Here is a 14661-nt window from a genome sequence, read left to right as displayed (position 1 = left end):
GCTCCTTCCTAGGGGCCCAAAAGGAAGGGCTGCAGATAACACTTAGAATTGACAGGAACCTGAGCAACCATCCAATCCAAGAGCCTCATTTTACAGGAAAAGAAACTGAGGCCCAGAGAGCAGAAAGATTGGCTTGTCAAAGATTATGCAGGGAGGAAGGAGCACACCCAGCTCCTCCAGCTAAAGACCCAGGGATCTTCCCAGTACACCTCCGTGTGCCCCTCACCTCCTCTGTACTCGGACCAAGCTCTGGTTCCCTACCAAAACTCCACCCTGGAATCTGGCTCCCTGGATTCTCAGGCAGGTTGAGAGACTGAGAGGCTGAGAGGCCCTCAGGCTGGAGGGCTGAAAGGGACCTTTTAAAGGGAGAGCAACTTAGCCTCTCCTTGAACTAGTGAGTCTGGGAAAGTGGCATGTATATTCAGGGTAGGAGATAGCTGTGAAGAGAGTTGTTCCATTGCCTAAGTCAGTCAATCCATCAACAAAAGTTTCTTAATGACTTACTATGTCTAGGGTCGGGAGATCTAGGTTCAAATCCTGACTGCTACTCACTACCATTTTTTCCATAGAGCTAGAGCGGAGGGATTCCCGTTTAACCTCATTTTATAGTTGAGGAAACAGAAGCCTAGAGATATGCAGTGACTTGCCTAGAGTGACACAGTTACTAAGTTTCCGAGACAGGATTCACACTCAAGTCTTTCTGGCCTCAAGTCTAGCACTCTAGCCCACAAAACCAAATCTTGAGGAGTTCACTTCTCCGGGACGAATTTCCTCCTTTATAAACTTAGGAGCTGGAATGGATGATCTCAAAGGTCCTTCCAGCTTGAAATCCTAGAATTCTGTGACATCCACAATAGTCCTGATGACTAAGCTCTGCTGATGCAGGGCATAGTGACATATATGTGCGTGTATGTGTATGCATATACATCTATAGCACTTTGGAAACAAAAACTAAGCTCTCTACATATTACATATAAAATATATCACTATGTAGAGAATACTTGGCAAATTTTAAATATATGTGCACATACATGTATATATAAGGCTTTGCAGACTTTAAGCATATTTTTATATACGTAGGCATGTATGATGCATTTCAATCTTTAAATACATGCGCATGCGTACATGTATATATGGTGCTTTGCAGACTTTAAATGTGTATGCACATATACATCATGTGTGTGCATCTAGATGTATATATGTATGTGTATGTGTGTGTATATATATATATACATATGTATGTATACCCGCCCATAGGCGGGTATACTCTAGTGGGTATGTGTCCACTGCATGATGCTCACCCACTCTCTTCACCCCTGCCCAGGTTGGAGCATGGGCCCAACAGTACCCAGACTGAGGTGAGAGGACTTGCCTCCAGGGTCGTCCTGATCTTCATTGGAGCCTGGCACACAAACCTTTAGCTTACCAGCAGGCCCTGTGCTTTGCTCTATGGGAAGCAGTGCCAGTTCTGGTGTTGTCAGCCTATGCCAGTTACAGCTAATCCCAACCTGGGGCAGTGCCCCTTGCCATCGGCCTCCTTCCACCCAGACAGGGCTTGGCTTCCCAATTGGACAGCAGCCGCCCAGTCTGATGCTTGATGCCCGAGGGTGTGCCTGGCTCTGGATAGGATGGTGCACCAGCTTCCCAAAGTAGACATCTTGGAGGTGGGGGTAAAGTGGGATGGAGGGAGGGATTGCTGGAGACCTGAGGCAGGGACAATGGGTTATGACTCATGGGGAGAGCCCTGTTTCTTGAGGTGGGGGGAGCGGACCATGTATACACAGTCAGCGGGTCCCTTCTCTCTCCAGGTAGGTGGGAACAGCCCAGGGGAATGCAGTGTAAGGATTTGGTATCAGAGGCCTGGGGTTGGAATCTGAGCTCAGCTTCTACCCTCTGGTGATAGTGTACAAGTCACTTCCCCCTTTCTAAGCCTCAGTTTCCTCATGAGTAAAATAAAGATATTGGCTTCTAGCGTCTCTTCTAGCTCTAGCTCTATGCCCTGACCGCTGGCCAGTCCGTAAAAGCTTCTTCCAGTTCAAACATTGCATGGAATGACTTTGGGCCCAAAAGAAGGAGTTTCGGTCCAGTTGCCTTTTTCTTTTACAGACTGAAACCACGAGGGAGAAAAAAAGGCTTTAGAAAACCATCTGAAAAAAAAAAAGCACTCTCTACTACCCCACCCACCGCCCAGGCTTGGCTCCTTCCCCAGGGCCTTGCACCCCATGCAGTGAGTAGGCTGGGCCTACAAGAAGCCCTTAGCTCTGAGTTACATGACATTGCAATCCCAGACACATGGCTTGGTGTGGTCGGCAGTGTGTGTGTGTGTGTGTGTGTGTGTGTGTGTGTGTGTGTGTGTGTGTGTGTGTGTGTGTGTGTGTGTGTGTGTGTGTGGTGTGTGTGTGTGTCTAGAAATTTCTGCTTATTCAGTCAGCTGGGCTCTGTGGTGGGAACTTTGGTAGGGGGAAAATATGAAACCGCTTCATCTGCTGCCTCTCATGGGACTGGGGAGGGCAGGAGAGGGATGAGTGAGCCTGAGGTTGGAATCACCCCCCTCCCCCACAATCCTTATTCTGTATCAGGAAGTCTCCTCAGGGCCCAAGATGGAAATGAAGGGGAGATCAGAAGGAGGGCTCTGCTGGGGCAGACTTGTTGAGGCATTTGGGGCCACATTTGATTCCTCCTCCCTCAGGAAGGGTGCCAGGCCTCCCGTGCCAAGGCTCCAGGGACAGGGCTTTGGTATTGAGCCGACCCTACTCTCCCCAGTCCTCAGAGAGTTCTGGGTTGTTGCAGAAACTAGTGACCCAGATGGAAGGAAGGGACCAATAGGGGCCCCAGAAAGTTATGGGGCCCAGGAAGATGTAAGTAAACAGGGTAAGGGGACTTTTCATCTGGGACCTGGAGGTCCCCAAATCTGGCAGCTTAGATTTGAACCCAGGTTCCCTGACTCCCAATGCCCCTGAACGGTTCTGGCCCTGGGCATAATATATTAGGGAAAGCAATGGATCGGAGTGAGGAGTCCTGGGTTTGGATCTCAGCTCTGACACATATACTTCCCATGTATTCTTTTCCAGCTCTGGATGTTGTGATCCCTGTTGTAGAACTAATGTTGTGGAGTAGATAGAGTACTGAACTGGAATTCAGAAGGCCTAGGTTCAAATCCTACCTCAGACACTTACTGGAAGCCCAAGCAAATCACTTCACCACTCTGTGCCTCAGTTTCCCCATTGTAAAATGGGGATGATAATCTCTAGGGCTCCAGTGAGATAATATTCATGAATACCTTTGCAAAGTTACAATATACAAAGGCTAGTTAGGATGGCGATGATGCTCTGGTATATTCAGTCAGGCTTCACCTCCATATCTTCCCATGTGTCTCCATGGCTGTTCTCTTCCTTCACTCTGCCCTGTCACTGTTTCCAGACCTGAGGTCCTGATTATCAACCCAGAGAACCATCAGACCAGGACCAGATTATGCAGGTTCAACTAAATGCCTGGAGATCGAACATCTTGGTTTAGTGAAAAGGATTCCTGAGTTTGGCATCAGAGGATTTTGGTTCAAATCCTGGCTCTGCCGTTTACTAGCTGGGTGACTGTGGCAAGTCATTTCCCCTCCCTAGGCCTCAGTTTCCTTACCGGTAAAATGAAGGGGTTTGACTCAGTGGCTGCTGAAGTTCTCTTCTGTTTCCATGACTTTATTGTCCAACCCAGCTAGCTCTCTCAGCCGCCTTCCCCACAAAGACATAATGAATCAGGCAGTGGCCTTGCAGACCCAGGAATGAAACAACATTCAGTGACCAAGAGGCAAGTAACTTCCCAGGAATGTACCTCTCCCCCAGAATCCCTGTGGGAAGCTTCAGGCTGGGGGCCTCAGCTGGGGGAGAGGCGGGAAGGGTTAGGGGAGGATGGGGAGAGTGTGAGCAACCTTGTCTCCCATCCATCTCTCCCTTGGAAAGAATTTCCTAGAGCTGGGATTTCCCCCTCTGTCTGGATTGCTTCTGTCTCCTCCCTGGGGGATAGGAGTAGACAGTGAATTTACTCCAGTGGGTCAAGGAGTGGGGAGGGAATGGGGGAGGGGGAAGATTCTAAGCAAGGAGAGGTGAAGGAGGTTGGTGGAGGGGACGTAGCAGGACTCTGTATGGAGTGCTGAGAGACCCAGGAAGGGTAGGAGAAGGGGTCTTGAGGAGTGATCCCCCTCTCCCAGCGCTACAGCTGGAAGCCTGAGCAGCTGGGATCCTTCTTCCTCGGGCGGAGGAAGGGTCCTTCCCTCGGTCCTCGAGGGGCTCATGTCCCAATGTTCGCCCTAGTGTGGAGGGTCTCAGTCCTCTCTGAAGCACTGGGGAGTGGCAGCTAGCTGGAGAAACAGACTTGAGGAGTTCATTCCTGGGAGGGAAGGGAATGATGCCTCTTGAAATACTAAGCTCTCAGGGGTCCGGTCCCTTCATTTGTTTAAAAGTGGGGGTGGGGTGGGGGGGAATTGGAACAGATGGTTTCTGAGCCTCTTTCCCACCTGTGACATCTTTAACCCCGAGTCCTTCCAGCCCTGACATTCTGTATTCTGAGGTCCCTCCGACGCCTGACACTGCGCAGTGACTGTCTCTCCTCTGCTAGAAGAGGGGGCTCCGTGAATGTCTAGCATGGCGAGGCCCCTAAGAAGACGGCTGCTCCTTAATTTCAAAAGGCCTGTGTTGTTCTGAGTCCCCCAAGCCTGGTTGGAATGGGGTGGGGGAGCCAGCACAATTCCCGGCCCATTCTTGGGCTGGGGAAGCTGAGTCCCAGGGAGGCTCGACCCCCCCAGCCGCCCAGCGAGGAGCCCTCTGCCCCTCCAGCTACGGCTCTTGCCGGGGTCCCCGGGCACCCTCAGGCCCCGGCCCGGCGGCCGCGCCACCCCGCATCCCTGTGCCGGGCCGTCGGGGGCTGCGGCTCCTCCGTCCTAACCCTGCACTCCTCCCGAGCCCCATCCCGCTCCCTGGGCAGCCTCGGCAGCTGGCTCAGCTCGCAGGGCCTTCCTATTGGCCGCGGGCCTCGGGGAGCCGACCAATGGGCGGGCGGCCTTCTCCCGGAGGGGAGAGGCAGGCTGGCTGTGGACCGCTCCGCGGGGAGGTGAGGGCAGGCTCCTCTCTTAACCCTGTGTGGCTTTCCCGGAGCTCGGGTTGTAGGGATGGGCAAGCGCAGGCGGCGAGGATAGGGAGGACGTCCCTCTTGGGGATGCCCCCGAGGAATCTGGGGTGCAATCAAAAACGTTGTTACTGCCCTATAGGGACTGGGGTGATGGGGACTGCAGAAAGGACAGCCCTGTCTTCAGCAGGCTGACTTTGACTCCATGGGCTATCAAGATGCCCAGCGTGCACCACCCCGCGCTTTCTCCCCATGCCCTCCCCGCTTTGGAGGGGGCGGGGGTAGGGGATGGGGGGGAGCCGCGACTTTTTAAGGCCACCTGCTCCTTCCGTGGGGAAGGAGGATTAAATTGTAGTATCTAAAGTCAGACATGCTAGGATCACCTTCCAACCTTCTCCCCTTATGGAGGGGGTCAGTGAGAAAGGAAATGACTTGCCCAGAATGACCCAGAGAGTAAGTAGCAGAGTCAGGATCTGAACCTAACCCCCCCCCCCCCGCCCCCACCGAGGGTCGTCACCGACAGTGAGGAGGTCTGTGATCTGGGACACCCGCGGCTCACTCCCCTCTGGGAGGGCAGACCAAGCAGCTGCTGCACATGTCACAGCTGGAAGGAAGATTTATGTTGGCACGTCTGTAGGAAAAATATTTAAAGAGAAGGGGAGAACAATTCTAACGTTTCCCGTCTGTTTTCCCGTACCTTCAGTCCTCCGCCTCCCACTCTGGAGGACCCTGAGCCTGCCGGACACCCACCTTGCAAACCCAGGGCCTTTTGTTTGGGTCTGCAAGAGGTGACCGAACGGTCAGGTCCGGAGCTCTGATTTGAGGGGGAGGAACGCACCCCTTTCCCTCCCCACCCCCCGAAGGGGCTGCTGTCTGGATAGGAGAGTATTGTTGCTTAGAAGGCTGGGGAAAGGGGCTGGGGGAGCTAGGGGAGGAAGATCAGAGGGAGGAGTTGTCCCTCAGCTTTGGAGCTGAAGGGGAGGAAAGGAAAGAACCCTGTGGACACACTCTGGGCTCTGAGTGCCTAAAAGTTTAGAGTGCTCCAGTTGGAAGTAGACTTTGGGGTGTCTTGGGGAGGGGCGGTCTTCGAGCTAAAGAATGTGGGCCGAATCAAGGAATGCCCCCCCAGTTTAATACCCCCCAGTTTAATCCTTTGGGGGAGTGGAGCTGGCCATCCGATGAGATCATAAGATCATAGACTCTGAGGTGGAAGGGACCTCAGACGGGGTCTAGTCCACCTCCCCAATTTGACAGATGAGGAAACTGAGGCTCCAAAAGGAGAAACAACTTGCCCAGGGTCACAGGTAGTCATTGGAAGAGCCAGGACTTAGCCCAGGTCCTCTAATGCTGTATCTAGTGCTTTCCCCCATTCTACTGACACTCTGCTAGTTCTCCCCTTTAACCCTTTTGACTCCAGCCCACCCTCCCATTCCCCCATTTTACACAGGAAGAAACTGAGTCCCGAGGAAGGGAAGTGACTTACTCTTACCCAACATGGGATAACTGGTGGTAGAGCCAGGGCTGGAATCACAGTCTCCTAGCTTCTGGTTTCTAGCTCAGTCTTACCACAATTTAAGTCAAGTCCAATCAATTCAACAGACGCTTGCTGGTGTCTCTGACTATGTGTCAGGTGCTGGCAATGCCAGAATTAAAGATGACCTAGATTTTGTCCTCAGGGATCTAACGGTCTAATACCCTGGATGCTTTGGGAGCAAGATTTGGCCTCAGAGGACCTGTGTTCAAAGCCTAGCTTTGACACTTCCCTACCCACGTGACCTTGGGCAAGTCACTCTCTCAGCCTCTCATCTTCATCTTTAAAATGAGGAGATTGGATTCTGCGATTTCTAAGCCATAAATCTAGCATCCTCTGATTAAAGACTTGGAGGCTCTATGTTGAGGGGCCCTGATGAAGATAATAAACAATCTTTTATTGAGCATTTTCTACGTTCCAGGCCCTTGCAAGGGGCTGAGAATGATGATGATGATGATGATAATGAGGTAACAAGCTACCATTCCTAGAGAGCCTTTTACGCTCCAGGCACCGTGCCGAGTGCTTTAGAAACAACATCTTTCTGCTCCTCACAGCACCCTGAGAGGCGGAGGAGACTATGATCCCCATCTTACAGATGAGGCAACTTGAGAAAGACAGATGTGAAAATGTCTGCCCTCCAGAGGTTACATTCTGTTCAAGAGACATACGTCCATGTCCATATACACATACGCATGTGCAGAGAGAGAACAAAGGGAAGTTAACATTTACATAGTGACACACAAATATTACCTCCTGTGATACAACATAGTAGGTAGGTACTATTATTATCTTTTACAGTGGAGGAAACTGAAGCGGATAGCAGTTAAGTGACTTGACCAAGGTCACACAGCTAGCAAGTAGCTGTGGCTAGGTTCCTGGCTCCAGGTCCAGAGCTCTATCCAATTAGCAGCAGAGATCAAGTGACTAGTCTAGGGTCATACAGCTAGGTCTTCCCAATTCCAAGTCTGGCTTAATCAATACATCCTGCTGCATCTCTCTGCTAGGGCCTCTCCACAGGCTTTGAAAGATGGGCATGGGGAGGGTGATGTGTGGCCCAAGGTTTCCAGCAAACCACAGATCAGGCCAGAATCTTAGAAGGAACTGGGGCTGTGGTAGTGAAGGGAATTGTTGGTAGGGAGGGGAACAGTTCTCTAAGCTCCTAGGGAGCCCCCAAAATAGGTGAAACAAAACCATCACACCCAGCCAAGGAAAGAAAGGGTCTCCCATCACTAGCAGTGTTCCTGCCCCTTGGCTGCCCCCTCCTCATCAAGGAATACTCCTTTCAAAACTTGGGAAGCTGAGCTCTCTGCTGGATTTTGGCTGCCATAGCCAGTGGGGGAGGGGGAGAAAAGGAAGGGAGGAGAGGGGGGAACTGGACAGGGGATGGGACAAACACTGAGCCCCAGTCCCCCAACCCAGCTCCTGGAATTGTTTTCCTGGAACTGAGGCCCTTGGGGAGCTAGCCCCCAAACACTGGGGAAAAGGCCCTCTCAGGCCTGGGAGGTGGGGGTGGGGAGCCTAATTGGCAAGTCCTTATCTCCTGAGAAGAAGCTGCCGGAGGAATACCTTAACATCTGACTCACCAGCCTTCCATCCCTTCCCTCCCCTCCCCGATCCCAGGCTTAGCCTGATAAGGGAGATCCAGGAGGAAAATGGGCTAAGGAACTCCAGCTATGGGCTGTGAGTGGGGGTGGGGGGCTATTCCCAGTATAGACAACATGGCCACGTCCACAAGCCAAATACAAGAAAGAGGCAAACTCTGGGGTTAGGGGAAGAGGCACATGTAGCATGTGAACAGATGTCATCGTTACTCAGATGAAAACATTCCCACATGTTCCTAGGCAGAGGACAGAAAAGAACATGTAGGCATCTCCAGACGGCCCCTGATCTCCTCCTTCTCCTCCTGCCTTCATCCTCTCCTTTCCAGGGGCTACTTGGGCAAGAGCTACACTTATACCCACCAACCCTGAGAGCAGGAAATTAATTTCCTGGATTGTGAAAGGTCATAGAAAGGTCACAGGGCTGGGATTGGAGAGATTTGCATTCCAGTTGTTGAAGCAGCTGGTTCCATATCTTTGGATAAGTGACCTGACCTTTCTGGGCCTTGGTTTCCTCATCTGTCAAATGGGAATTCCTGTAAAGATCCTAAGGGTGATGAAAGTAACTTGAGAAGTCAAAGGGGATTACTGGAGGAGACATGGCTAGACAGTCACTGATCAGAAAAAGATCTGGGGATTTATGTAGACCACAAGTTCAGTATGACAACAGGAAGAAATGGTAGCTGTGAAAGCCAATGTGATCCTGGACCACATGAAGAGAGCAGAACTTCCAGGAATAAAGAAATGATAGTCTTTCTATAACCTTGTTATACCCTGCCTTTGTCTGACCACACTGAGAGTTCAATTCTGGGTGCGCAAGATTTAGAAAAAATTTGATTCTTTTGGAGGGCATCCAAAGACGGCAACTAGAGTTAAGAAGGGTCTCAAGCAAGCCGTAATCAGGATTGAGCAAGGAACCAGTGATGTTAAACCTGGAGAAAAGACTTCAGTGGAATATAATCGCCATTTTCAGGTATCTAAAGGGCACTTACAGGGAAGAGAGATGAGCTCTGTTCTGTTTGGCCCCAGAGGGCAGAATAGGGAGCGTGAGGAGATATTGCAAAGAATCTGACTTGGGCAAGATAGACTTTTTAGCAACTAGAGCTGTTCAAGAGCAGAACAGGATGGTAGGATTCTCCTTCCTGGAGGTCTTCAGGCAGAGGCTGACTAACCCCTCTTCAGCTATGTTGTAAAGGGCAGCCATTGAGCTCCCTTCTGATTTTCAAATTCTGTGATTCTGATTTTGTGGTTCGGTGATAATTGTGGCTGCTGGGAAGGGAGTCTTTGAGTGCCTGGTCAGACTCAGGACAGTCATGGCTAAGGAATCCCTTGGCCTGACTCTCTGGCTTAGCAGTTTAAGTCCAACTACAGTTCCAGGGTGTTCTGGGGCTTTGGGTCTCTTTGCTCTAGTAGAATCAATTGAAGGAACTGGGAATATTTAGCATGGAGAAGAGAAGACTGAGGGGAGGGAACATGGCAGCTACCTTCAAGTATCTGAAATGCTGCCCAGTGGAAGAAGGACTGGGCATGTCCAATTTGATGGAGAATGAGGGGCAAAGAACTAAGCAGTATTTGAGCTCAGTATTAGCCAGAACTTCATAATTGTTCATAATGGAACTTAGAGGCAGTTGGTGGCTCAGGGAACAGAGTACTGGGTCAGGAAGATCTGAGTTCAGATCCAGCCACAGACACTTCCTAGCTGTGTAGCCCTGAGTAATCTGTTTGCCTTGGTTTCCTCAACTGTAAAATGAACTGGAGAAGGAAATGGTCAACTTCTCCAGTATCTTTGCCAAGAAAATCCCAAACAGGATCACAAAGAATCAGACACAATTGAAATGACTCAACAATTTCCCACCTTGAATGGGCTGTCTTGTGATGAAATGAGTGCCCTATCAATACAAGTCTGGGGAACTACTCACAACGATGGTGCTGAAAGGATTCTTGGTTAGGTCCTTTGGATCTGATGCCGGCTGAAGTCATGACATCATGATCTTAGAGCTAGAAGTGATGCAGAAGTCATTCAGTCCAACTCTTCATTTTACAGATAAGGAAACTGAGGCTCAGAGAGGTCAAGTGACTTCTCCACAGTCACATTGGCAATAAATGGCAGAAGTAGGATAATGCCCTTTACTAATTTGAAGGGCATCAGACAAGATCGGACAAGTTCAGCTTCCTCATCAGCAAAACAGAGGCACCATCACCAAGCAATCAAAATCTCAATTATTAGTACCATTATTTGTACAACTACTATCAGGAGTCTCTGCCTGAATATATAAACTGCATGCATTACTCAGGTAGGAGGGAGAGAGGAAGGGAGGGACAGAATTTGGAGCTCAAAAATTTTTTTAAATGTTAAAAATTATTTTTATGTGTAATTAAATATAACTTCAAAAAATAAGTCTCCCTATGCATCTTTATGTTATTGTATCAGCTTCTTCTCCTGTATCAAACAGATGAGGCCAAGAGCAGCTGGGTGGTGGAGGACCAAGAACAGGGTCTTGATTTCTCATCTGCTAGATAAGACTTTCTAGTAGTAGTAATCACAGAATCTCAGAATTGGAAGAGAGACCCTAATCCACCCCTTTCCTCACCAAGTCTGCAGCAAACCTGACAAATAACTCTGCATCAGACTTTGCTTCAAGGCCACTAGGAGAGACTAAGGAAGTGTTCACCACTTAGGGACTGACTGAACAAATTATGCATGGTATATGAATGGGGTAGAATAGTATTGTTCTGTAAGAAGTGATGAGGGGAATGACTTTAGAGAAACATCAGAAGATTTTGTATGATTTGATACAGAGTAAAGTGAACAGAACCAGGAGAACATTTTATCCAATAACAACAACTTTGTAAAGACAAACAACTTTGATAGACTTAAGAACTCTGATCAAAGGACTTAAGATGAAACATGTTACCCACATCCACGCAAGTGATAGAGATAAAACTTTTTGGATAAGACCATTGTTAGAATTTGCTTTGATTGACTATACGTGCTTTTAATGAGGTTTGTTTTTTTCCCAATGGAGGAGAAGGAAGTGGAAGTGAAAGAGGGAGGGGGTTCATTTGATTAAAAAAAAATAAAACTGAATTAAAAAAAAATATCACAAGTGAACGAGAATCCAAGACTTTCCAAGGCAGTCCATTCTGCTTTTGTGTAACTCTGTTAAAACTCTTTTTGTGTAACTCTGTTAAAAAGTTTTTTTTTCCTGACATTGAGCCTAAGTTTGCTTCCTGTTACCCATAATTTTGTCCTCTTGGGTCAAGCAGAATAAATCTTGAAATGCTTCAATGTTCCATATTCCTTCAAATAATTCAGGACAGCTATCATGTCCAGTTTCCTCCCAGTCTTTTCTCCTCTGTGATTAACACCCCTCGCTCCTTCAGTCTTCCTAAGGCATGATCTCCAGGATCATTCCCAATCTTTATTGTCATTTTCTTTACATTCTCCAATTTATCAACTTTCCTAACATTCGATGCTTAGAACTAAACATAATATTCCAGGTGTGATCCAACCAGGGCAGAGTAAAGTGGAGCTTTCATCTCCCTAGTCCTCAAGATGATGCATATCAATGCAACCAAAGATTACTACTTAGCTTTCTTGCCTGTCTTCTCAGACCATTAAGTGACAATGAACTTGAAATTCACTAAAGTCCAGTAATATGCTACGTTTGAACTACTGTCTAGCCATGTTTCTCTTATCCTGGACTAATGAAATTGATTCAGTTGTAAAGTTGGTCCAGGTGCTGGACTTTACATTTAAACTTATTCAGTTCTACCCAATGTTTCCACCTGGTTGCTATGGTTGTTCAGTCATATCCATCTCTCCATGACCCCATTTAGGGTTTTCTCGGCAAAGATACTGGAGTTGTTTGCCATTTCCTTCTCCAGATTATTTTACAGTGAAGAAACCGAGACAAACAGGGTAAAGTGCCTTGCTCAGAGTCACACAGCTTGTCAGTGTCTGAGGTCAGATTTGAATACACAAAGATGAGTCTTCCTGACTCCAGGCCTAGTGTTTCATCCTCTGCACCACCTAGCCACCCTTCTTGCCAATAGGAATCTTTTTGGATTGTGACTTTACCCTCCAATGTATTATTTATTTATCCTAGTCTTGTGTCATCTGAATATTTGATAACCATTCCATCTATGCCTGTATCCAAGTTATTGCTAGAACAGTTCATTAGCACAAGGCCATCCTGTGATCCTGGTCTAGGCTCTGTATTAGGATGGAGGTCTCTGCTCCCTCCACAAATTTTTTATTGACTTGTCTCTTTCTCTCCTCTCTCCCTGTCACTCCCGAATTTGTATCATATTTGTCTATAGACTGGTCATATCCACTCCCTCCCATCAGGATCCCTGGGGAAAGGAACTGGAAAATGCCACAAGCTTTACAAACGTACATATTTTTCACCTGTGTATCCCCAAGAGCCTGGTTCGTAGCACAATTGAATTGAATTGACTGAAGCTCTAGTTGCTTGGAGAAAACCTTTTGGTAGACAATGACCTTCTGTCGTCTTTCTCCTTTCCTTCCCCCCTCTGCCAGCACTTCCCAGAGCACCTGGAGCACTTCTCAGAAAACATGGAGGACTTCTCCAATGACCTCTTCAGCAGCTTCTTTGATGACCCCATCCTGGCTGAGAAGAACCCACTGTTGGACATGGAGCTGGACCCGCCCACTCCGGGCATCCAGGCAGAGCACAGTTACTCCCTGAGTGGTGACTCAGCCCCCCAGAGTCCCCTCATCCCAGTCAAGACAGAGGATAGCCCAAGAGGTGAGTATGGAAGGAGAGGAGAGGTCAGTGCAGGGAAGGAGAAGGGAGCTGCCCAGGCTCCCCAGAGTGAGGACTCAGATGACAGATTTGGAATTCAACTCACATCCTTTAGTCTCCCTAAATCTTTTCCCTACCTGTAAAATGAGAGTTAGATGAGACCAGATGCCTCTGATGTTCTTCTCAGATCTAAATCTATGACCTTATGCTATGACAACTTGGACATGTTATGTTTATGGGCCTCAGTTTCCTGATCTGGAAAATGAGGAGGTTGAACTAGATGAGCTCTGAGGTTCCTTTGAGTCTAGTTCTAAGATCCTCCATGAAGTTCCTCATTCAGCCTCCTCTCCAAGCTGCAGGTGGTCTTTCCCTCCTCACACAATGAGATAATATTACTGCAAACCTTAACTCTATGTAAATCCTAGCAAGGGCCATTGCCTTGTATTTATTTATCTGTACTCCTTCAGGGCACAGACTATCATTTTTTGCTTTTGTGTACTCAGTGCCTCACACATAGTAGGCAATTTATTGATGTCTATTGAATTGAGTGCCCTGCACTCTTTCCATAAAATGCCCTGCCCTGGGGCCTGGGGTAGGTTATAGCTATAAGTAACTTTCCTGCAGTTACTTAAATGGGCATATTAATGAAGCCCCTACTATGTGTAGATGCTGGCACTTGGGGCAAATTTAGTTATTGGAAAAAGGGGGTTGACCCAGGCAGACCCTAGAGGATAAGAGACCCTAGAGGTCACCCAGTCCAATACCTTTATTTTATCAGTGAGTAAACTGAGACCCATCAAGGTGAACTGACATGTTATACAGCTGGTCTAAGAACCCAAGGCTCAACGCTTTTTCCACCATGCCACACAGACAATGGGAACTGGACCATCGTCCTACAAGGGACAACCAATCTTCTCATGTTTTTCCCCTGACCCAATCATGGTGCCTTTGGCTAATCCTAAGGCTCACCTTCCCCTATGACTCCTCTGAACAAAAGGCTAGTTGTCCTGGGATGGGTCTGGGAAGGAAATGTTTCCCCCACCCTGCACGTTGGTAACTAGGGCACAGCTTTACCTGCCCCACCCTACTTAAGGTTTTGGGTGGCAGGAAAGCCTAATGGTTTTCCGTGATGGTCTGAGATTTTTCCATTCAGCAGGACCCCCTATGTAACTTCTGCCCAGCTTGTGGTATGCTGAGTGCTCCCTCAAACCTCTTCCTCCCTGCCTCAATGTAGGTCAGGAAGGGACCCCTGTTTCCCGATCTAGGAAGCTGTGGGTGGGGACAGGGGTGTAGCCCCTCCTGTGGTTTGTTCCAGCCCACTACAAACTTTGCGTTCCCCAGCCCTCACCCAGCCCAGCCCAGCCTGGCTCCACTTACCACTAAGCCTGCCCCACACAGATCCTATTTTTAAAGTAATTTGTTTGTGGGCACCTTGCAGGGGGCAGCTTCCTGGAGGCGGTCTGGACCAAGCCCTGTAATTTAGGAGAGCACATGGGTGTCCCTGGAACTCAGGGGAGGCCTCCACCTTTCACCAGTCTCTCCAGGAAGGGTCCAGGGTTGGATGGAGGGGGACACAGGACAGGGTGAAGCAAGTGGCTCTCAGCCAGCTGGGCTCATCACTACTCCACGCCCCAGGGGTCAGGGACCC

General features: G+C 48.8%; 1 protein-coding gene across 1 annotated transcript in view; it reads left to right on the top strand.

The window, feature by feature from the left end:
- CREB3L1 (cAMP responsive element binding protein 3 like 1) overlaps positions 1–14661 on the top strand; it is a 51595-nt gene that overhangs the window by 13484 nt on the left and 23450 nt on the right. Inside the window, exon 2 of the mRNA XM_072617685.1 lies at positions 12788–13016. Within this exon, the coding sequence (XP_072473786.1) occupies positions 12788–13016 (229 nt within the window). The remainder of the gene's footprint in view (positions 1–12787; positions 13017–14661) is intronic.

Source organism: Notamacropus eugenii, chromosome 6, assembly GCF_028372415.1.
Source record: "Notamacropus eugenii isolate mMacEug1 chromosome 6, mMacEug1.pri_v2, whole genome shotgun sequence".
Lineage (NCBI taxonomy): Eukaryota > Metazoa > Chordata > Mammalia > Diprotodontia > Macropodidae > Notamacropus > Notamacropus eugenii.
Note: the sequence above shows the minus strand (reverse complement) of the source record. Positions and strands in the feature narration are given on the sequence as shown.